Raw genomic sequence first — 22,442 nt, 5'->3', positions numbered from 1 at the left:
ACAAGCTGCAGAGGCAAAGAGCCCCACTCTTCTGGGTGGAGCATGGGAGAGACAGGCTTGCTCAGCAGCACAGTCACTATTAAACTCGAGCTGGTGACTAAAAGGCAGCAAATCCAAGAAGGAGGTCTCCAGAGTCCCTGAAATTCCATTGCACTTTCATTTGTTTGATTTCTTCCTAATGTAGCTGATCACTTACTAGAGTAGCTGTTTGTGCCCCAGTTCTGTTCTGTCATTATTAAGTATGTGCTTGTGGAAGATTTACATTCCACCTATGGCTTCTTTTTTCAGCTAGTCCACATGCATAATTTGTGGCTTGTCACACAAATTCTACAACACTGGTTTTTTTTACTCCTTTTATTTCCTCCTCTAAGCTCAGGAACAAATTTCAGTTCAGGTACTACCCCTACCTCACCTATGTTTCACGAAAAGCACCTCTCACAGTCAAATAACTGTGGGGAGGCTGTTTGGGACTATTTTCATCCCTTTTTGGCACAAAACATGACTCCCCTGGCCCAGCAGATAAACAAGAGTGCACCAGGCAGAGTGTGTTGCCCTCAAAAATTTTTCAGCCACCACATTTTTACTATTTGGTTTAAATACTATTTGTCTTAACACATACGTAGACATGTACATAACACACACATGAGAATCATCCTCCTCTTTGCCACTTTTCCAAGGTCCCCATGCAACCCGAGGTGAGGGGAGGTTTGGCTTGGCTGGGTACTGCTGCCTCAATCCACCTAAGTGCACAGATCAGAGTTTGTGAGCTTGGTGGGGACTGAGGGCGGAGGCATGGCATGGTGTGGGGTGGTGGTGGTGTGGTGAAGAGATGAGCTTCTGCAAGATGTAGGTATAAGAGAGGACACACAAAGACACGTGGTGTGATGGAGGACTTGGGAAAGGATCACAGCAGCTTCTGTTCTGCTTGAGCTTGGGTGCTTAAGCTCGAGGGCATCTGACAAGCCAAAACTGCTATCTCCAGAGATGAAAAATGACACACATTCCCATGTGTCCGACTCAGATGGTGGGGCTGGATGCAGAAACCTCTCCACATGCAGTGCTAACCATCTTCTGTGCCACACCACAGGCTCACACCAGCAGCTGCTCTCACCAGCGGGCTGGGCAGGTGCTGGGCAGTGTGTGAGGCTGACTGGGAGGACTGGAATCCAGTGTGGTCCCTGCACATAATCCTGGGAGCTACATGAAATCTCTGGGTTTTACAGCACAGCTAGCTAGAGTACATGCCATGGGTGCTACATTTACTGTCACAAGTACTGTAAAAATGTGGGAAAGTTATAGTTCAATCACAAAATAATGTCTTGGGGGACAACAACTGCTCAAGCGTAGTAAGAAAGAGACTGCAAATGCTAGAAGAAAATAAAGTATTTGTCTCCGAGCAAGATTTTGTGCAGGAAATAGCATCCGTTTTCAATTCATTTGTCACTTTCACCCTTCCTTCCCAGGCACACCTCAGGCTGTGCCAGCCAGCCCATGTTTGCACCATGACTCCTCCATGCATGAGCAGCTGCTGCGGTGGGCACCGAGGCACCCACACGGCCACGGGGGAGTGCCCACACTGGGGGGAACGTGCCAGCCCCCTTCTGTAGCCACGGTGTGCTGCAGAACCCGCACACCTGAGCGCACACCCCACACCCGCTGCAGAGCCCGAGGACACAGACCCCCGCAATCCCCCATCCCTGTACCCCTACAGCGCACAGACCCCTTGCAAACCCCTGCGCTGCAGCCCCATGTCACAGACCCCTCGCTATTCCCGCAGATGCCCGCGCCATCCCGCACATCTCCTCGCCATCCCGGTCCTGCAGCCCCCTCGCCATTCCCGCACATCCCCTCACTATCCCGGCACATCCCCTCGCCGTCCCGCAAATCCCCTCACCATCTCCGGTCCTGCTGCCCCTTCACCATCCCCGCACATCCCTCGCCACCCCGCACATCCCCATGCCATCCCGCACATCCCTCGCCATCCCGCACATCCCTCGCCACCCCGCACATCCCCATGCCACCCCGCACATCCCCATGCCACCCCGCACATCCCTCGCCACCCCGCACATCTCTCGCCATTCCCGCTCATCCCTCGCCATCCCGCACATCCCCATGCCACCCCGCACATCCCCATGCCACCCCGCACATCCCCTCGCCACCCCGCACATCTCTCGCCATTCCCGCTCATCCCTCGCCATCCCGCACATCCCCATGCCACCCCGCACATCCCTCGCCATTCCCGCAGCAGCACCGGGCGAGCCCGCGGTCTCTGGCGCCCTCTGGCGGCCTCCGCCCGGAGCAGCCCCGGCCCGCTGGAGACCCCCGGAAAAGCCCCCCTGCCACCCGGCTGCCTTCCCCTGCTCCCTCCCCGCTGCCACCGCGGGCTTCGGGGCTGTCCCTGCGGTCTCCCGCTTCGGTAACCTTGAAACTGTGCTCTGGGAATTCGCTATAATATCCCAGGCTATTCATGCCCCCGCCCGGCCCCTGCAATTGGGCATCCCTGCCAAGTCTGTGACCATGCAACAGCTTTGAAGGGGGTGTTCTTCCACCACAGGCAGAGGAAGAAATTGGGTTTTCAATGCTGATGAGTTAATATGACTATCTGGCAGCATTTCACAGCATTTCACCCCTAAGGGACCCCAGGCCCTAAATGCTGACCGAGTCAGATCCCATTAAGCAAATCAAGAGGGAGCAGACTGAAAATTGGCAAGGGCAGAACAACTGCACTGCTCTTCCTTGCCCCAAATGTGAGACATTTTGATACCTGGTGCAGAGGCAGTTGGAGCCCTGCCATGGTGCCTAACTGTGCTGCAACAGCCTCATGGGACACTGCATCCTATGTGTTCAAGGCTTTATTGGTGCCTCACATGCAGCCTGGGTGATCTGCATTGGCCTTGGCCAAGATTTGGAGATCTGTAGCTCTCACATGGCTGAAGGGGACCATGTGCAGCCCCCATGACACCCATCTCCCCAAGACAGTATAACCCTTGCTGCATCCTTAAATTTAACACTGGGAAAAACAGAGCCATGCCACTGTGACCTCACTGCTCCTGCCCACCTGCCTGTGTGTAACACCAGCCTTGCACAGACAGGTTCCAGGAGTTTTTTCCTGATGCTTCTGGGAGAACTTCCATGCACTTTTGAATGAGGATGGGGGAATGGAGGCAAGGCATTTCAGTTTGGGATGTCAGCAATGCCTAACACTCCTGCAGCAAACCCTTCCATGCAGCATGAGGCCAAAGAGCTGCTGCTCTCATGTGCAGAGAGCTGCAAGCCAATCTAGTCCAGGCTTCACTAGAGAGGACATGGTGATGTATGCTACTGTGCCAGACTTGGCATGGCAGCGCTGTAATGCTTGTGTGTGTGATGGCTCAAGAACTGCTCCTTCTCCTGTGAAGAGTGCAGGAGAAGACACAGCAAGAAGGATGGGGGGACTTGGATTAGATGGCCAAGGAAGATGGGAAAAGCAGGGTGCTGCTTACATTCAGAATAAACCACAGCCAGACTGCAAAGCCAAGATCTGTTCTCATCCTCAAAAACAGCCTGAGGAACAGGCCACAGGGAAAGACCTTTGCTGGGTCAGCCCAAGGGTCATGTCTAACCTTCAGCCCTGTCCTCTGGAGCGCTGGGTGGTGCCAGCCAGGAGCACATGGCCAGCATGGCATCCTACTGGCCTACCCCAGGTGCTTCAGTCATTATGAGCCAGCAGAAGCTGCACCCCTTTGACATTAATTTCTTCTTCCACGACCTTGTTTGGTCATGTCCAGACTGCCTGAAGACTGCCATATGCACAGCCTCCCTCAGCTCTTTAAGAAGCACAGCAGCAGTCAGTTGCTAGCAATGACATTATGGCCCCACATTAAATTTGGGTGCTGTGTTCTCCTGTGACTTTAGGACCTCAGCATTAAGAGGTGGCCTGGCACACTACCCTCTACTAATTGCTACCTGAGCTGGCTAGATTAAAACTGTCTCATTCACTCCTTGCTCTGCAGTCTCCTCTGCTGGCTGTGGGAGAGCCAGGCTAAGGAAACTGATCAGTGTGGGAAGAATTAGCTTAGGGGTGTTCAAATCTTCCTAGGAAAGGGAGAGAAGATATTTTTTTCAAGAAAAGTTGCAACACACCCAGCCTCAGCAGCAGTGTCCAAGGTCAGAAGGCCATCCCTGCACAGGCCTTACCTCATGGCTGGTGTTGGCCCTTTAAAGCCTACAGTGCCCACTGGGGTGAGGATGAGACAAATACCTAACTGCATCTGGGCAGAGGCACAGGAAAAGGCTACTGTGAGGAGAGATATAGGTAATATGGTCTGAGGTGACAGCATGAGCCTTGCACTTATACCAATGCTGGGCTGCAGCACAGGAAACTACACCAGAAAAGATCTTTGATTGAAATGCCAGTATAGGAATGCTCAGCTCAGGACATGGAAGAAGGAAAGCGGAAGAGATGTCAGCCATGGTAATGATGGGGAAACATAGGACTTTATGCAAGCATGAAGATTAGGTAAATAATGAAAACAGGTCCTGGGAAGAGATAAAGAGAAGAAATTAAGCCCTGACCAGGTGCAGGAAAGCAGAAATGGGGGAGACAGGTTGAGAGGAGTGATGGTGCTTATGGGAAGAGGGCATTAGTACCAGGACTGCAAAGGCCAGTGGCAAGGACCAGCCCAGGCTCAGAACTGCAGGGGGAAAAGTGGTGTTTCCAGCAGAGCTGGTGAAATTCAGCTGCCAACAAGCAGGTGCGAACAAGGGCAGGAGCAGCAGCGAGCAAAGGTGAGCTGCAAGGCTGTGGCATCATGCAGGGCTACAGTGCTAGTTCCCCTCCTGTCTGTCCCCCTCCCTTGCCGGCCGCTCGCTGCGGCTCCCCCCGTCCCTCTGTCCCTCTGTCCCTCTGTCCCTCTGTCCCTCTGTCCCCGCCGCCGAACCACCGCTCCTTGCCCGCGAGGTGGCAGCCGAAGGACACCAAACCCGCCTCGCCATCCCAGGCAGCCTCCGGGCTGGGAACGGCACGGGGAACTCCGGGAATGACACCCGGCCCGGGAAAAGCCCGGATCCCGCACGGCAGAGGCCCTGGACCACGCCGGGGGAAGGATGCCAGCTCTGCGCGCTCCGAGCCACTGCCGCTCGGCCAGCCACGCACGGTCACACGGGTGTGACACGGAATCGGGTCCCCACCGCCCTGCAGCTTTCCCCAGCCACCATACATCTGCAGCCTCGGCAAAACCTCTTTGGAAGAGGCATAAAAAGCAGGACATCTTCCCACTGTGGCAGCAGAAACTGCAGGTGCAGGGGGTGGGGGTGAAGTTTCTAGCCCACTTTACTTATTCCACTTACTGTTCTTACGATGGACAGCACAGTAAGAACGGACCTAGCACAAAAATGGACCTGTTGCAGTGAGTCTAGAGAAGGGCCATGAAGATTCTCAGAGGGCTGGAGCACCTCTGCTGTGAAGACAGGCTGAGAGAGTCAAGAATTGTTCAGCCTTGAGAACAGAAGGCTCCATGAGACCTCACTGCAGTCTTCCAGTACTTAAAAGGGGCTGACAGGAGCTGGAGAAGGACTTTTTGTAAGGGCATGTAGTGATAGGACATGTGATAATGGCCTTAAACTGAAAACAGGCAGATTTAGATTGTATATAAGGAAGAAATTCTTCACAGTGAGAGTGGTGAGGCATTCACAGAACGTGTGGATATCCCATCCCTGGAAGTGTTCAAGGCCAGGTTGGATGGGACTTAGAGCACCCTGGTCTTGTGGAAGGTGCCCTGCCCATTGCAGGGGTTTAAAACTAGAGGGTCTTTAAGGTCCCTCCAACCCAAGCCTTTCTATTATTCTACTTCCTCCATGCAGATACTCCCCCTTCTGTCTCCTGACTTGCTTCAGCTCCCTTTTGTAACACCAACAGCACCCTTGAAGGGGCCCATCAGAGAGAGGGATGGAGACTGTGCCATGACTTGTAAGTCTTGCTCAAGAAGCAAATGAGGCCAGATGTGCAAGTAAAGCCACGAGTTCACCAGAGGCATGCCTCCAAATGTATGCACCAGGATCATCACCAGCAGAAAAGAAATGTTACTTTCAAGATTCCCAACACAGACTTTTAAAAAGGATCATTTGAGATGCAGGCAGAAAGCAGATACATTCCTGAGGGAAAAAAAAATCATCCACCCATCTACATGTTTCACATCCACATTTGCCAATCTCATCATCTGAGTAAACTGAAATGAAGGCAGGAGAAAAGCCAGCGGGTGCCAGTTTTTCTCTTATTTACATTAACAAGACTCCAGGGCTTGACATATCTGCAGTTTGCTGATGGAAGAGAGCCCACAGAGAAGGTTGAAAAGGCATCAGAGAGCTCCTGGCTCTTGATTTGCTTTGGGGAATCTGCCCTTGGGATCCTGCCAGCAAGTGCAAGGTAAAATCTGGTGTTAGAGGGCAATTGGTCCCCATGAGCTTCTGAATGGAACACAGGCCAGAAAGCAGCCTGGAATGGGCTAGGAGAACTTGTCTGTGATCTGAAGGAAGCAGTGATGGTAAAACCTGCTGTTTCTGCAGGTGCTGCCCACCCTGAGCAGCTCTGGGCTCCATGTTGTTGATAGGCTGACTCTACTATCAGTGAAGGCCAGAGCTCTACTTCTTGAGCAAAAAATAGGATGCAAAATGAGGGGGGAAGAAAAAACCCCACTTCTAAAGGAGAAGGCACATGGGAAAGAGGATGTGCATCATGCAGGTGTCTCTGTCATCTCACTCTCCGGGGCCTGTAGGGTCTTAGGGTTTACACTTGCCAGCTGCTCTGCAGGAAGCAATTTTTCCTACTCTGTTGACTCTCTTGCCAGGGCTTCAGAAGATGAAATCTTTATTATCATGAAGGCTTAAAAGGGAGGAATACTGTTAATTCCATTTTCAAGGTCATACTTTGAAAGTTATTAATTTCTTTCTTCCAGGGCTTTGCACTCTACTCCGAGGCTTTAGGGATTACCAGCTTCTACTTACTAGGGTTCATCTGGGGCTTTTTTTTAAACTTCTTTCCTGTTCCTCCCCCCTCCTCTTAGAAGAAGACACTTTTTTTCCCTCCCTGTTCTCAATGTTGAAGCTATTTTGCTCTTTGCCTTCTCATTCCCCATTGTAACTATCAGTTCTGCTCCTGTAATTAAAACTTGACTGTGACTGCAGTGGCAATAGGCTGGCTTTCCTAGAGGTGCAAGTAGCACTGTATAAACTGGGGAGGATGCCCTCCAGCAACTCTCCAACAAGATTAAGGAAATGTCTCTGGTGTCTATCAATCTTTGCACTCGGTTTAATGTATTTCAGAATTTGCTCATGCTTTTTTAGCACTGAACAGTTCTTCCCCATGTTTTGGAGCTCATTCATGGTGTACTAAGTACTCATCTATCATACCTCATGTCTTAGAGGAATGAAGATTCATTCTGTAATGCAGCTCACCCATCCTTCCCTAAGGTCTGAAGAATATCCCTGAAATTGTATTTCTCAGTGCCTTTCGGAGAAGGTCATGGTGTTCAAGAGCTGTCTGCTTACGCCATTTATCCTGGAGCTGGTTTACACTAATCCTAGCCTAAAATTGAACTGTTATTTGGACCAGCGAGGTTGGTGGCTAGAAGACCACCTTTGTTTCAAGGTTACACAGATCTTTCATCATCAGATCTGTCCTGCGTATATAAAAAGTTCCAATGTTTTCTCATAGCTGAAGAAATAGTTCTCCCACCCTTTCCATTTCCCTAGCAACTGGAGATTTACTTTAAAAAACCCAAACCTCTCCCCCTCCCCCCCAACCCCACCTTCCCCAGAGACTGGCACAAAATCAGATATTTAAAACTGTATTGTCTTCAAATCACACATTGAAGACTCTCATTCCACAAGCAAAACATCCAAAAAACCACATAGCACAGACTTTTCCAGGAGCCATTATGGGGAAGATCTGAGCTTTTTCTGGTTTTTACTTTCCTAGGATAAAGCAATCCCTCTCCTGCTCATCTCTCAAGCACATGTGTAGGGCGCAGCAGACCAAAGGTGATGCCAGCACATAACCCGGTGTCTCATTAGAGGACAAACAGCATAGCTCCCCTCACCCAGAGCACACACAGCCTTAGGAAGCAGGTTTGCTAATTGGAGGCTCTGGAACCTCTTGAAAAATTAATATTTTCATCAGTTTCATGTCTGTCTGTTTACTCACTTCATCCCTGCTATGGTTTTCTACAAGCTTTACTGGATATATGGCATGGGAAAGATTTGAGTGGTTGTGGACAGAAATGAAGAGGCAGGGCACAAACGTAGGGGTGACTGGAGCAGAAAAAGAGCTAAATTGGGGTGGAGAGTGACCAGTGTGTTTGGGATTACTCTGGTACTGAAATACAGTCCTACTGCAGCCTCTGCCCTTCCTATCTTTCTCTACTATCTGCCGAAGAGTATCCTCCCAGCCTGTCCTTGAGGTCTTCTTAAGGGTATCACTCAGTATTTCAGTGAATTAGAGATGTCATGACAGTCAGGCTGGGCCCATGGGCTGGTGTACGTCTTTAAAGTGTGGGGTCTAAGTAAATATTACCTTGTGTTCCCTGGAGTTCTCATCAAAATATGGAAGCGTCCATGTGTGTGCAATTCCAGAGTGAGACTCCTGGTCACCTTAACGCCCTAACAGTGCAAGCATGGCTTTCATACCTGGTCCAGGCCCGGGAAAAGCCAGAGCAGAAAGCCATCATGGCTTCGACAGCTCATTCCCAGACCAGCACTGAGAATGGAAACTTAATACAGCTCACACAGGCAGCTGAGCTCACCTTCAGCTGGATGAGTTAGAGCAATGGGAAAGATGCAGGAAGCTACTCCTGCTCCTCCTTAGATATTCTGGGAAGATTGCTCGGTGCCTGCGGGCTGTGCCTCTGAGCACAGGGTGTGCACGGTGACAGTGACATGGATGGGGAGTGTCACCATGGCTCAGTGTGCCTGTGCAGCTGCCACACCTACCGTAGGGGCTGCCTGACCGTGCTGAAGCCATGCTGGTTAGAGCATCCTTCTCCAGAGCCTGATGCCATGCTCCCATCCATGCTCCCATCCCCAGGCTGCAGAGGGACATGCAGGTGATGCTGGGGAAAGGCCACACGCTTTGCTCCTTGCTCACCTTGCCACGAGGCCTCTCCCTGTTGCAGGGCAGCTCTGCGGACACACCTGCTCGCTCTGCTGTTCCTGCAAGCCTGATTTCTTTGGAATGGTTGCTTTTCACCCCCACCACGCACACCCTGCCTCCCAAATCCCACACCTCCCTTCTCCTTTCTGGTTGTTTTTGTTTTTAGAGAGAGCGCTTCGACAGCTGTATTAATCATGCAGGCCCAGCCATGTGTAATGTGCTTTATCAACAGCAGAGCAGACACTGAATGGCAGCCGGTTCACAAGCGGGCCCAGTGCACTGCCTGAGCTGGGAAGATAAACCTGCTGCTTCCCAAACCAACTTACCGTCATGGGTTAGTGAGTGGAGAGACTATTCACTTGGGACAATAACCAGAGGGGAGGCCAGCTTGTTAGGCAAATTCTTGAGTGGTTTACACTGGAAATGGAAGGAGGAAGAGGAGGAGGAGGAGGAGGAAGAAGGTGGCAATTACTCTGTGGTCATTTTCTCATAGGGGTTGGAGGAATTTTTGTGTGCGTGTTAGGATTAAATCAAGACAACAGAGGCAGTTCTTCATCCTCCTCCTTGGTGCCCTCCGCAGTTCCAGTCACCTGTCTGGCAGCTCAGCACAAGAAATAAGGAGAGCAAGAGAGAGAGAGCAAGCATTTAAGTACACCTGCTGTGCACTGGGGACAGGTTGCCTTCAACGTCTCTAAAGGAGGAACATTCAGTTGATGACTTCAAAAGCTCATCTAACACACAGATGGTATCAGGCTATGAGTGTCCTCTGGGCTGGGGATATCTGGCTCAGGGGTTAGAGCCTGCCCCAGCTCTGTCCTGCAGGGTAATCTGTCCATGCTACAACACTAACACTATCACTGTGCCTATCAGACAAGTGATTTTCCACGGCAGTTGCTCTTCCATGGGTTTGTTTCTAATCTCTGCAGTGCAATTATGTGTTTTCTCCCCCGCTGGATCCACCCAAGCTCCACACTCCCACCTGACTGCTGTGTCCTGACCTCTGTTCTGCAGGACTGTTCTGCATGCATGCAAAGCCACACTGGTGACTGCACAGACCTTGAAACGTCTTCCTTATCCCACTGCAAGTGCTCAGCTTGGAGGAATATCTTTCTGGGACTTGCAGTCTCAGTTCCCACCCTCTGCTGCTGATCTTCTTCACTCACTGGATCCTCCACAGCACTGTACTATGCAAATATATACAACCCAAGGCTCATTTTGGAATAAATCAATCTAAATTAAAATAATGAACAAAAAGTACAGAAACAGATCAGGCAGTAAAGCCATTTCTCTTTCTCTCCCCCTGTGTCTCTCTTTTTTCTCTTAGAAAGCTTGTTTCTGTTCTCTAAACTTTTTTTTTTGGGGGGGTGGGAAGAAGCAGATTGGCTTTTAATTTTTTTTTAAAGCAATCTCAACAAACAGAAGTTGTCTGTTGCTATTCAGAAAAACCCACCAAGCAATGCTGGTAGCTTGGCATCAATTCTTGGCATGTCTCTTTTCCCTAAGATGCTGTTTCTGTCTACATCCATACCACCTCCTTTTGGAAGACACTATCATCACCTCCGACTTTGGTATTATTCACGTTAAACCACACAGTCAAAATAAGATACAGTGCCATCCCTTGCCTCGTATATATGAAATAGCAAGCAGCAATTACTCTGATGTTGGCTGCCTGCCTTCCCCCTGCCTTGTCCTTCCTGTCCCTTGGCCTGAAAGCCCCACAGGCTTGGCATCAGTGCAGTCCCAGCCCTCAGTGGCTGCAGCCCTGGCAGGGACTGACACTGACCCTGAGCAGCAAGAGAAGCTTGGTCTGTCTGAGCATCCACCCTGCAGAGCCAATCCCTTCTGCACTCACCAAATGGACAGTGAGCTCTTTGGAAAATCCAGAAGGATACCACCAGTGGGAAGCAAGGCGAGCCATGAGTTGTGCTTCCCACCCAGGGCCATGGGTGTGATCAGCTGCCAATGCCCAGGGCTCAGCCAGCTTTCAGGGAAGCAAGGCATGCTGTCCTCCATCACTGTGGAGTGACCAGTACAGCTGAACCATGTCCCTTGAATGCCTTAGGATTTATGGGAATATCAGACTTGACATGGGTCCAGATATGCCCTCATATGTTTGGTCCCTATGGCCATTATTTTTTTTCTGATCATTATTTTTTTTCTTATTTGTCTGTCAGGATCACAAAAAGACAAGATTGTCTATTTTTGCCTGTTTATGCTATGGCTTCCCCAGCTCTGCCAACCAGTTTTTTTCAAAGGCTCAAAGGCCTGGATTTTCACTGAGAGAGCCCAAATGAGAAAGCACCTCAGGCCTCAGTGAAGAGGACTCCAGAGCTGGGTGGGATCTTTGCTGGTCACATCATACAGGGAGGGATGACTGCCTGTTCAGCAAACCTCCATAAAGTGTTAACCCTTTGCAGTCTGTAGTCTCTGTTGAAATCCCCCGTGCTTCTCTCCTTAGCTTTGGTGGACTCAGGTGTCCACCCTATTGCCAAAGCAGACCCTGCTGACACAAGAGCAGCCAGAACTCAGCAGAACTGGCAGAGCCATGCACTACAGAAAGCAAAAGGGGAGCAGAGATGGGTGGGAGGTGACCACTGCAACAGAGGAGCTCTCCTCTGCACAGCTTGGACACCCATAGAGAGGAAAGAGAATTGAGAGGGTATTAGAAAGACAGATGCTCTCTGTTTCCCACTCTGGCCATCAGACCCAAATGAACATCTCTTTTCTCCCTTCCCCCAGCTCCCACCCACCTGATGAAGGCATTAGTGACAGTACAGGCTACACAGGCTACAGCTAAATGGAGACTATCTACGATCTACAGTCACACAGGGTCATTCTCCGATCAGTGCACATTTTGGCAGAAAGACAGGATTCCTCATTCTCCTTTTCCCTCCCACTCTGCTAATTGCTAACACACTACTGCTATAAATCTTGGGTCAACCAGTGTATGGCCACAACTTTGTCTGATCAGCCCCCACAGACTGACACACTTGTTGCCCCGTGGGCAGCTCTGGATGTGATACTTTCTGAAACACCACATCCCCTTTGGATGGCTCCCAGGGCATCAGGCTAACCTCACTGAGAAAGGTCCTAGCCAGCCTCTGGCAAGCCCTCATCACAAAACTCCTGTGAGGAAGACTCACAGGTTTTGAAGTTCACCAGTCTGGCTAAGCCGTTCTGACAAGGACACTAGGTGCTAATCAGAGGAGAAGGAGTCCATGTGCAAAGGGCTGAGGACAAGGGACAATGAAGCACACAGATGGAGCTAGGGCTATAATTTTGACAGGTCCCTTTGAGGTTCAACAGAGGCCACACTTGCCCTTCCATTGGCAGATATGGTGTGGAATGAGCAAATTCTCTTTTTCCAGAAGAAAAATCCTTTTGAAAAGGCACCTGATGAGGCAGTAAGGCCCCCGATTGGTGACAGCCAGGTCTTGTGTCAGCCCATTATAACATGATGTTACAATGCAGACAGAAAGATGTGATGATGTGATATCATCCCAGGAGACATTTCAAGGCATTTTGAGTGCCTGGCTGCAAAATCAGGAGGGCTGGAAAATTTATCAAGGACAACTCAGTTGAGAGCTGAATCAGCTGGGCTCCACCAGCATTTTAGGAAACAATCTCATCAAATTCAAGTCCCATTTCTTTAGTTGAATGGGCTGCTTGTGAGTTTCCAGCCTGCCTGAAAGCAAGATGTTTCCACAGCAGCTAGCTAATGATAGCAATGCTTAGCAGGACTACAGCGCTCCTCATCTCAAATCACCTTCCTTTTAAATTAATGCTCAAAACCCCACAGGGCAGGGAAGTGTTACTGAGGATTAGCAGAAATGAAAATTGAGGGAGAAAGAGGAAGAAGGCTGTGATTCTGGTCATTGAGGAACGGCTTAATTGAGGGTTGAGGACTACATTTCAGAACATCAACTCATAGGAAGAAAAAGGTCTAACAAAATTTTGTGCCCAAGGTTTCTTTGAAGGTGAGCAGCAAAGTAAAAGCACATGCGATAAGCACCAACATCTGTGCTGAAGGACCACAATGGAGAAGCTGGTAGAGGCTTTCAGAAAACAAGTGAGGTCCAGAGCATTTAAACTCTACTTTCCCCCTCTGCAAAATCATCTTGGTGTGTCCTGGGTTACTGGAGATATACCAGCATTTGGCATGACAAATTCCTGGAGACTTCTCACAGGAGTGATGTCACACCAGGATGTCCTTCAAGATGACCTCACGAGACTGGGGAGCAGTAAAAAATAACATTTCAGAGACAGAGGGGAAAGTGTTTTAAAGGATCAACTAAAGCTCTGCAGGATGGCCTTGGCAAGTTGATTAGGAGGTGTATTTGTAATGGGAATCCTGGCCTTGCTCACTCGCAGATTTTGCTTTATCATTTAGCTTAATGGGCTCCTAATTCAAAACCAGCTGTAAACAGTGCTGGCTATGAAAAAAAATTAACACTGCCTGCCTGTGGAATTTAAGGATATATAATAAAAATAATCATAAAACCAAAGAGCCCTGGGTTTTCCATCAGACAAAAATATTTGTCATTGAAAATTCTGCCTAAAAAAAAGAACACCTAAAATTGGAAAACTCCTCAAAACCCTACATCCGAAACAGCCTCAGCAACTTTAATTTCATATCCAAGCACAAGTTTCATTTGCAATACATAAGATAATGGTGTTTAATTGGATTTATTTTTCCACAGTAGGTTCCCAATGGCCTACTTTACTCCTTTTCTCAGCTCCTTGAATGTTATTTACAAATCACTCTCTGGGATTTAATTTTAATGGTAGCTTGATTTCTACCTCCCCCCTTCCTTTTTTTTTTTTTTTTTTAAGGTACTTTTCTTTAATTTTATTTGTGGATTTGCCTTTTAAATAGGCAATTGTGACTACATTCTGAGCCTGAATAAGTTGCCAAGAGCAGAGCTTGATTTGAAAACGGCAGAGTAGTTAAACGGAGCATGTGTAACACCCAGCATTTATTGTTCTTTTCATGGGAGTACCTGCAGGTGCTTTGTTCAAGCAGGTGCTCTTTTGCAAAACAACATGGGTTCCTAATAACACTCTATCCCAAAGCTCCGTGCAGACATTAACAATTTAGGTCTCTGAGCAACCCATAAGTTGAGTGCATCTTCTTCACATGGCAGGAAAACAAAGATACTGAGAAGCTGTAGGCCAAGATTTTTTCAGTGAACATGGATATGCTGCCTTGTTGTTGATTTAGTTTCAAACACCATTTTTAAATGCTGTAGCCTGCTTTCTGGATGTGCCTGGTCTCTGTGCTTTTTCAGAATCAAAAGATCACAACCAAGCCCCAAGTCTCACGAATATTGAGACTGTGTTGCATGCAGGAGTGGGCAGCACAGAGACAGAAAAAACATGCAGACCCTGTTTCTCCTTCATCCCTTCTTCCCTTTTGGAATAAAGCAGACAGTAACACCTCACCATGTGCCTCTTTTCATGCTCTCTGCCTCAGATGCAGGACTGTATGACTAGCAGACTTGGAGAGGGGGTACAAAAGAATGAGAAAAAAAAGGGTTTCACTGTGGATGACAGGATGCACAACTAGAGTGAAAAAACCTTCTGGCAGTATTTTAATTTTTAGTTTTTCACTTGTTCTTCCCACTGTCTCTGCAAAATTTTAGGTCTGCTTATGCTTTTGATCCAAATCTGAGCAAGTGGGCAGAGAGAGTTTAGGATGGGAATTTGTTTTAGGGGTAGGTATGCAGGGAGATTGAAGCTCACTAAGGACTGTCCAGACCTGAGTGACAACACAATGTCATGGCTCAAAGCTTAGTTAAAGGTCGTTGCTGTTCGGTTGATTGGATTTTTGAAGAGGGAGGTGGAAAAGGGAAGGATGAGGAAGGTGAGCAGAAAAGACAAAATAATACATAAATGAGAAGGGAAAGCCCTTTTTTTCCTGCATTTCTGAGCTGTTTTGCCCATGCCTAGCTCTGAGCATTTGTCAGGATGACGGAGAATGACCCGGCTAAAGAGCTACTTCAACATAAAGCATATACTGACCTGGAAAAGGATTGGGGAGTGTGGGTAAAACTCGTTCTAAGGGGGGAAAAAAAACAATAAGCAACATGCAGGAGAAAAGGACAAGCCACTTTTCACACCAAGCAAGCAGCAGATACAAACCTGATGGAGTTGTCCATCCCCAAATTAAATGAACTAGAGTAGGTTTCATATACAGAGCATTTTGCTAGCAACATGCCTAACACACATCAACATCCCCTGGGACTGGGAGTCAGAGAGAAGTAATTTGAAAAACTAAACAAATAATAGCCAAACAGCAAGAGGGATTAAGCACCTGCAGTGAAGGTAATTGGAGTCGATGGGCCATATCTTCCCTCTGACTTTCAAGACCACTCATGTCATCACTCCACAGCTCCTCTTAGCTACACCTCTGCCTGGAAGCTAGTCTTGGCAGAGAAGTGAGTTGTGGAAGTCCTCTATGGGTGGTTGCTGCCTACCCAAAATCTTCTCCACAATGGATTTCTTGCCAATGACAGGTCCCCTGAGGATCTGTGCAGGGAGCAGTCACCCTGGTGACACCTCAAGGGCATTGTGCTTCTTTAGAGTTTTTTTTTTCTCTGAGAGGAACAGAGTTTTTGCAGACTCATCATCTTCCAGTTGTATGCAGAGCCTGCTGTCTTGTTTATAGAGTTTTTATAATATGTCCTCATTATATGTCACAGCAGGACTTTGATATATGTCACTGCTGGCTTCAGAGTTTGCTTCTTCCACAAAAGGATCCCAAAAGAATTGCACAGACACTGAGGGAAACCAGTACCAAAGACCTCAGTCTGAGGCTAACAGTAGTGTTAATTCTGCTTCTCAGATGGTGCAGGTGATGCACAGAGCAAGGAAGCAATTTGCCCAAGGTCAGATGCTGAGGTGTTGGCAGAGCCAGGCACAAAACCAAGAACACAAGGTCCCCAGGTTTGACTGTTATCAGTGGGTCTCCTTTCATTGCCTTCAGAGCTTGCTGGATGCCTTGTACTGACTGAGACAAGTTCCTACTCATGGACTGATCCATAGGTAGGCATTTGCTGCAACAGCAGGTAGGCCTGGGGCAATGAGCTGTCTCCTGGCTTACCTGCTGAGATCACTGCTGATGGACACAGAGCTTGGCAGGATAGATCAGTAGTCCCCTATTATTCTGTGATCACCTAGGCCAAGCTGTTTGGAGGCTAATGCTCTTTCTAGAATATCCTTGGTGCAAAGAGTGAGTTTCTGTCTCGGTGGAGCTCATGAGGATTGAGCAGGTCAGACCCATGCCTGTGACACTGGCAGAACTGCTGCCCTCACGGTGGTAATGGAGTTGTTTGAATCCACAGCAGGCACAGGGGAGATCAAATGCAAGTCTAGCCTGGATCTCTGTGTTTATGTAGCAACAGGGGACTATTGTTCTGCGAAAGCAGGCTGTTTGTGCTGACAAGACTTCCTTGTTATTTAGTTTGGTTAAATAACTCAACTCCCCTTTACCTTCTTCCTGCACAGCAGGCTGCAGGCTGCACAGCAAAAGCAGTTAAAGCAAAGCACTACGGCCTCATTATCATGCTGCTTTCTGTTCAAGGACTCTATCTCTGTTCCCCTCTCCCACTGTGTGCTGCTTTTATTGCTCCACCCTGGCTCATTAGCAGTGTCTCAGCCTTGCCCCCTCTGACTGTCAGCCCAAACCGCTTTCCTCTCTCCTGAGTCTCCCCGTTATTGACAGCCGTGGGGAAAACACGGGGTGTGCACCAAGAGCCACTGGGAGGGATTTCAGCCACAGTCAGGGTTCCAAAGCCCTGCAGCCACCACCGTAACCAAATGCTCAGGCACAACACAGCGTGGGCAGAGTGGAAGGAGGGGTGTCAGCATGGGCGCACTGGTGGCAGGACACTAACAAATAATGACAAGTTAGAGACTAATGCCAGCTTCCCAGGAATGTGCCTCACTGCAACCAAAACTGGGCTCCACCTGAAACTTCTCAAGTTGGCACTGTCTTGCCTGCTTCTGCTTCCCCTCCACGTTTGCCGATTCCCCAAAGGGTGCAGAGGATGCAGCAGGGGACCTGCTGATGTGGCAGTCTCCTATAATTGAGCCAGCAGGATGTGCAGCACTGTGCTTTTGTCTCCTCTTTCAGCCCATGGGATGGGCTAGCTTGGCAGGATGCAGAAGACAACTAATTTGGAAAAGCTTTTCGTTCTTTTCTCTGCTTTGCTAGAATGCACTAGGTGCTGCACCTGCTCCTGTGGGCCTGTGGAGGAGTGTGTGGGCTTGCTTATACATCACACAGGTGTATGCCTCTGTATACACACTCACCTACACATAAGCCTATGTATCTATATTCCTCCAGCAAATGTATATCTGCTATGTGTGTGTATATATATCTACACACACAAACACATATATAAACATATACACCTCTGTGCAGCATGGCTTAAGATACAAACTGTGACTTTCACTCATAATGCTTTTCATAGCACTCTCTTTGGAGGCTAATGCTCTTTAAAAAGAAAACACGTTCCCTACCTCCTAATACACTTGGAGGAAGAAACCTTTCCCTTCAGTTGTGTAACCACTTTTCACCTCTGCTGTGCTATGATGGCAGCCCTGCTTTTGCCTCTCTGTCAGGTAATTTTCACAGATGTGTGGTTCTGCCCCTTTTGTTGTGCTTAGGGGTTACAGACCTTGCTCCCAGGCTCTGCAGAGCTGAATTAACCTACTGGTCCACCAGTGCTGCCAAACATGGTCCTGCATCCCAACTCCTCATACCCACAGATGTGTGATAGAGCTTCCTCTCCTGCATGCGCTTTGCTCCTGCTTTCCTCTCTTGCATGGTGCCTGTTGAACCCAGCCATGAACTGCTTCAGCTCAGTACCACAGAAGAAAACCTTTGGGGGAGAGGAGCAGTAAAGCTCAGTTACCTATTCACTGGTTTAGTAGGTTGAACTGGCTCACTGGATTGTCCACCGAATGGCAGAACAAGTGAAACAACAAAACTATGTGGCAGAGAGCAGGATGAGCAAAAGGACTGGGGAGGAAGGGATGTCAGCAAGCTATTGTATCAGTTATATCATCAAACTGTACCTGAGTACCCTCTATACAAACATGTTCCATATTTGCTGTTGGAGACAGTTTCCCAGGTAAGTTAAACCTTTGGTGTGACCATATTTGTGGTGTTGTAAACTCGATCTCCAAGAGTGAGGAGTATAAATCTCTCCACCTACAGCAGGCAATCCTGCTGCTACATCCTTTAAGGAAGATCACTAGCTATCTATTCATACAGCTCAAGGGAGCTGCTTTTGTATTTTAATGCATCTTCTATCTATGACATTGACATCTAAGGCACTCAGTCTCTGAGAGTTTTTCAGTGCTGACTGAGATTTCATGAAATGGTAGCCACCAATTTTTTCTATTGCTATACTGTTCTTTCACATCATTTTGCTCGCTCCCTGTCTGCCCTCCACCTCAGGCAAAGCTGCCAGTACCTCATTATTAACTCTCTGGTTGTTTCTTCACTCCTTGCTGCCATTCCTTTTTGTGCTGCAATGGGACACTGAGGAACCATCACAGTACTTACCTCCCCAGTGGGATGTTGCCCTACAGTGAGCTTGTTCTCTATTTAAAAAGGAAATAAAATCTCTGATTCCAGAGATGAAAAACACTCCCAAGTATTTGAGTGTCTACTGTACCTTGTAAAAACTTGGCAGTGCCTTATTTTTCTGTCTGGGTGTGTGGCTGGGAATGTGCGTTACCTGTTATTTCAGCTACTGTATGATCACTACAGCATTTCTTTCATCTGGGCTTGGTTTTTTCAGCTGCTTACTTTATGAAGGTGGATTCCTTTCACTCATTTCCCCCTTGATTTCTTAACCTTCAAAATACCAGCTATAGTCTCCCTGAATTTATTTTTTTCTCTCTCTTCTTCTCTTCCACACTAACTAGAAGGACAGAGATTTCCTGAAAAAATACGAAGCAATTGCACACTGAAAAAGTAGGGATTAACCAAGGAACAAAAACAAGTTAGAAAGAGTTCACTGAGAATCATCAAAATCTCTCTCAGATCCTGCACCTCCATTCTCCTGGCTCTTGTGAAGTTCTCTAGTGTTCTCCACTATAAACAGGCCTTGAATTTCTAAAAAATGATAAACAAAATCCAACAACTTGAAAGAAGGAAAGTGTTCTTCATACACATCAAAAGGGGGCTAAAATAGCATCCTCGGTGTTGCAAGTCATCTTTAAGAGCTGCCACATTTCCTCCTGGAATAGTTAACAGCAACTTTGCAAGGTTTCCCTGGGTCTCTCACAGGTTCTGCCACTCATTTTATGACCATGGGTGAACCACTTCTCCACTCTGTACCTTAAGTTCCTACTGCAAAACGGTGCTAACAACACTCACCCATTTCTAAATGACTTGTGATATTAAAATATTCATTGCTAGCAAATCCTTTGAGATCCTTTGAGGTGAAGTTCTGAAGCCATGCAAAATGCTTCTCTAGCAAAACTAACCCCCCAGCTAAAATCATATGTGCATATATACATTATTGAATTTCATCTTACATTTTGTTTCAGTGATGCATTTCAGTTCATCTGTGTAACAGGAACCAACAGAGAGGGCCAAATTTAGAATTCAGTCACAAATAATGGATTCTAAACTTAGAATTATATTAATATCAGCAAGAACAAATCTGGAGTATTTGAAAATTGTGTTCAGATTGCTGCCTGAGTATTTTTTTTGAATCTCATGACAGTCACAAGACCAGGGTGAAAAGACTTTCAAAGTAGAAATTTGCTTTGTGTGCTGCAATGCTACAGGAAATCAAATATATGTTCTTTTATGATAATATCTGTTCTTTAGAAAATAACTGCCACAAAATATACCCAAATTTGCAAAAATTCAAACTGCCACAAAATAAATCCAAAGGTGGTAAACAAAGAATGCCCATGGATTTATCCTTTTGTGCTACATCTGTTAAAAATGACCAAGCCAAAACTTTGGGTTTTTTTGTGGTTTGATTAATATGACCACACAAAGCAGAAACTAGACTAAACTGCATCCCATACTGACTGCTTTACACAGCTTTTTTTTTTTTTTTTTTTTTTAATTTTATTTAAAAGGACATGCAGGTCATGGCATGAGTGTTTTAATTCAATTTGGGACCGTCAGAGGAACACTGCCATCAGTCACTTTTGTGTCTACGTGTCCATTTCTGTGAGTGGGTCATTTTGCTGCAGTCTACCTCTGATGCCAATAACATGTGTTCCAGGTCTAGCCCAAGTTTTAGACCTGGAATTGGAAACTGCATTTTGAATACACAACAGTTTGTATGTGTCTGTGGATGGTAGCTGAGGGGCAGGGGCTCTGTTTAGGGTCAGGTTTGAATCAGCTGCAAAATTCAGAACCAGCAGGTAACTCTACTCTAAAGCTTGGTCTCCTCCCAGCTTCTGTCTGTTTATACTTACTAAGACAAACTCAGTGATTGAAAGGTAGCAGAATGAGAGCCAAGGAATCTTATTCCATGTTTCATCTGTTGATTACCTTTTCCCCCATGCTCCCTATGGTATGCCCCTTTAAAATCATTCTGTCTTTTCTCATTTCTGTCCCTTCCAGTTTCAAACCAATTTCTCTTTTCCTTGACTCTGTCTTGTTCTCCTCAGGCTCGGTGGCTAGTTCTCTCCATCTTCCTGAATTACTTGTCATTTCTTAGCTGTCATGGATCCTCCGAGCCCTGGCCTTCTGTCTACTTATTAAAGGGGCTGTCATTCTAAAGGGTTTTTTGTTTCCAGCTTTAAAACAAACACATTTTTATTATTTTAACAAAATCTGTCTTCAGCAAAGCCAGTCAATCAAAGGGCCTGACTGTAAACCTTTCGATTTGGCTGTGTTTGTGTTTGGCTGTGTTCATGGCAAGTATGAACACGTAGGTATCCAAAGCAGAGTGCTGAAAGCCAGGTCATGGCTGGAGGCTTGAGGGGATTGGGTTGTCAAGTAGATGCCTTCCTGAGTTTTGGCCACCATGTGCTTCCTACACAGCCGTGTCTCTGCGAGAGCCTCCCTTCACCCCGTGCCGTACTTACTGTAAAGGTATAGGCTGGCATTTGTGACTCCCAGCTTGTTGGCAGCCACACAGGTGTAGTTCCCATAGTGTTCCTCAGTGACATTGGCCACCATCAGCAGAGACTGGCTCCCCGTGCTCTTTATCTCCAGACCGTTGGCGCTGCTTATCCTGGGAAAACAGGAGAAGAGGTGTATAGTGCGATGGCAGCTGTGCACTGGGAAGGAAATCCCTCCCCAGCACTCACCAAACCAAAGTCATTCAGCCCAGCTGGCAGGTGAGCTTAGAGAGAAGCAGGAAGGAGATGTGAAGAAAGAGACCAAAGAAGACATGGATGGAAAACAGGAGGAGGGAATGAAAGGAACATAGGAGTTCAGTGGGATGAACTGCACTAGTAGAACAGTGGAGAACCAAGGAAAAACCAGGGAAAGGGAGGAAGCATTTGCCCAGCAGCGAATCACTCTGGAAGCGAACACACCATGGCAGCTGAAGGCTAGTCTGTACTTGAACAAAATACCCCTAGTGCAACCACTGATTCACAGTATGTGCATATACCAGTGCTGAGTCACCCCTGAACCTGGGCACCCTGTTCAGGGCTGGCTACCCTAAAATGTCAGGTTATAACACAACCTTCTTCATGCCACGTAAATGCTCAGGTAGAAAGGACAGATCCTTTTTGTCTTCTCATTTATTCTCATAGGCATGTCTGAGAGGCTCAGGTCACACAGGTGGGGGAATACCTCAGCATACCTCATACTTCAGCAGCTCCTTCCCCTGTATGAATGCACCTAGAGCAGCATTACCTAATTGAAGACTAACACCACCTACTTTTTGGTCTGTATCATGGGCTACCTAACACATGAACATTGTAGTAATTGTGCATTGGCCCATAACTGACTTCAAGGCAAGAGCTCTATCCTCTGCACTTCCTTCAGCATCTCCAGTGCGAAGAGGAATTTCCTCCTCCAGCCGTGACCTTGCTGGCTCATAGTGTGACTCAAATTGATTATAAGCAGCAGATTGTTTGAGAGGAGCTGGGGAGGACGACAGGAGCCCCTATTCAGCGGACTGAAAAAGAGAGGAGGGAAGAGGTGAGCTGAAGGCCTTACCTGGTATCATCTCTGTACCACTCGAAATCAGGCGTGGGCACTGCTGACGCCTCGCAGCGCAGTAAGGCTTGTCGGCCCGTGGCCGCTTCATTGCTCTTGGATTCTGTGATGGTGGGAGGGTCTGCAGGAAGGAAACACAAGGCCAGTTCACACACTTCC

The 22,442-nt window shown here is 47.7% G+C and overlaps 1 protein-coding gene across 4 annotated transcripts in view; it reads right to left on the bottom strand.

Annotated features, from left to right (window-relative positions):
• The window catches only part of LSAMP (limbic system associated membrane protein), a 1,003,974-nt gene that overhangs the window by 8,693 nt on the left and 972,839 nt on the right, over nt 1-22,442 (bottom strand). For 2 of the 4 annotated variants that reach the window (XM_085070827.1, XM_085070817.1), the window contains 3 exons: nt 22,284-22,404; nt 21,197-21,345; nt 15,146-15,181 (listed from right to left, as the gene is read on the bottom strand). In XM_085070827.1, the coding sequence (XP_084926953.1) occupies nt 15,146-15,181; nt 21,197-21,345; nt 22,284-22,404 (306 nt within the window). The remainder of the gene's footprint in view (nt 1-15,145; nt 15,182-21,196; nt 21,346-22,283; nt 22,405-22,442) is intronic. The other 2 variants (XM_085070845.1, XM_085070836.1) reach the window with 1 other exon arrangement.

The sequence above is a fragment of the Lichenostomus cassidix genome, chromosome 1, assembly GCF_008360975.1.
Source record: "Lichenostomus cassidix isolate B80296 chromosome 1, HeHo_3.0, whole genome shotgun sequence".
Classification (NCBI taxonomy): domain Eukaryota; kingdom Metazoa; phylum Chordata; class Aves; order Passeriformes; family Meliphagidae; genus Lichenostomus; species Lichenostomus cassidix.
The sequence above is the reverse complement of the archived record's forward strand: the minus strand, read 5'-3'. Positions and strand labels throughout refer to the sequence as shown.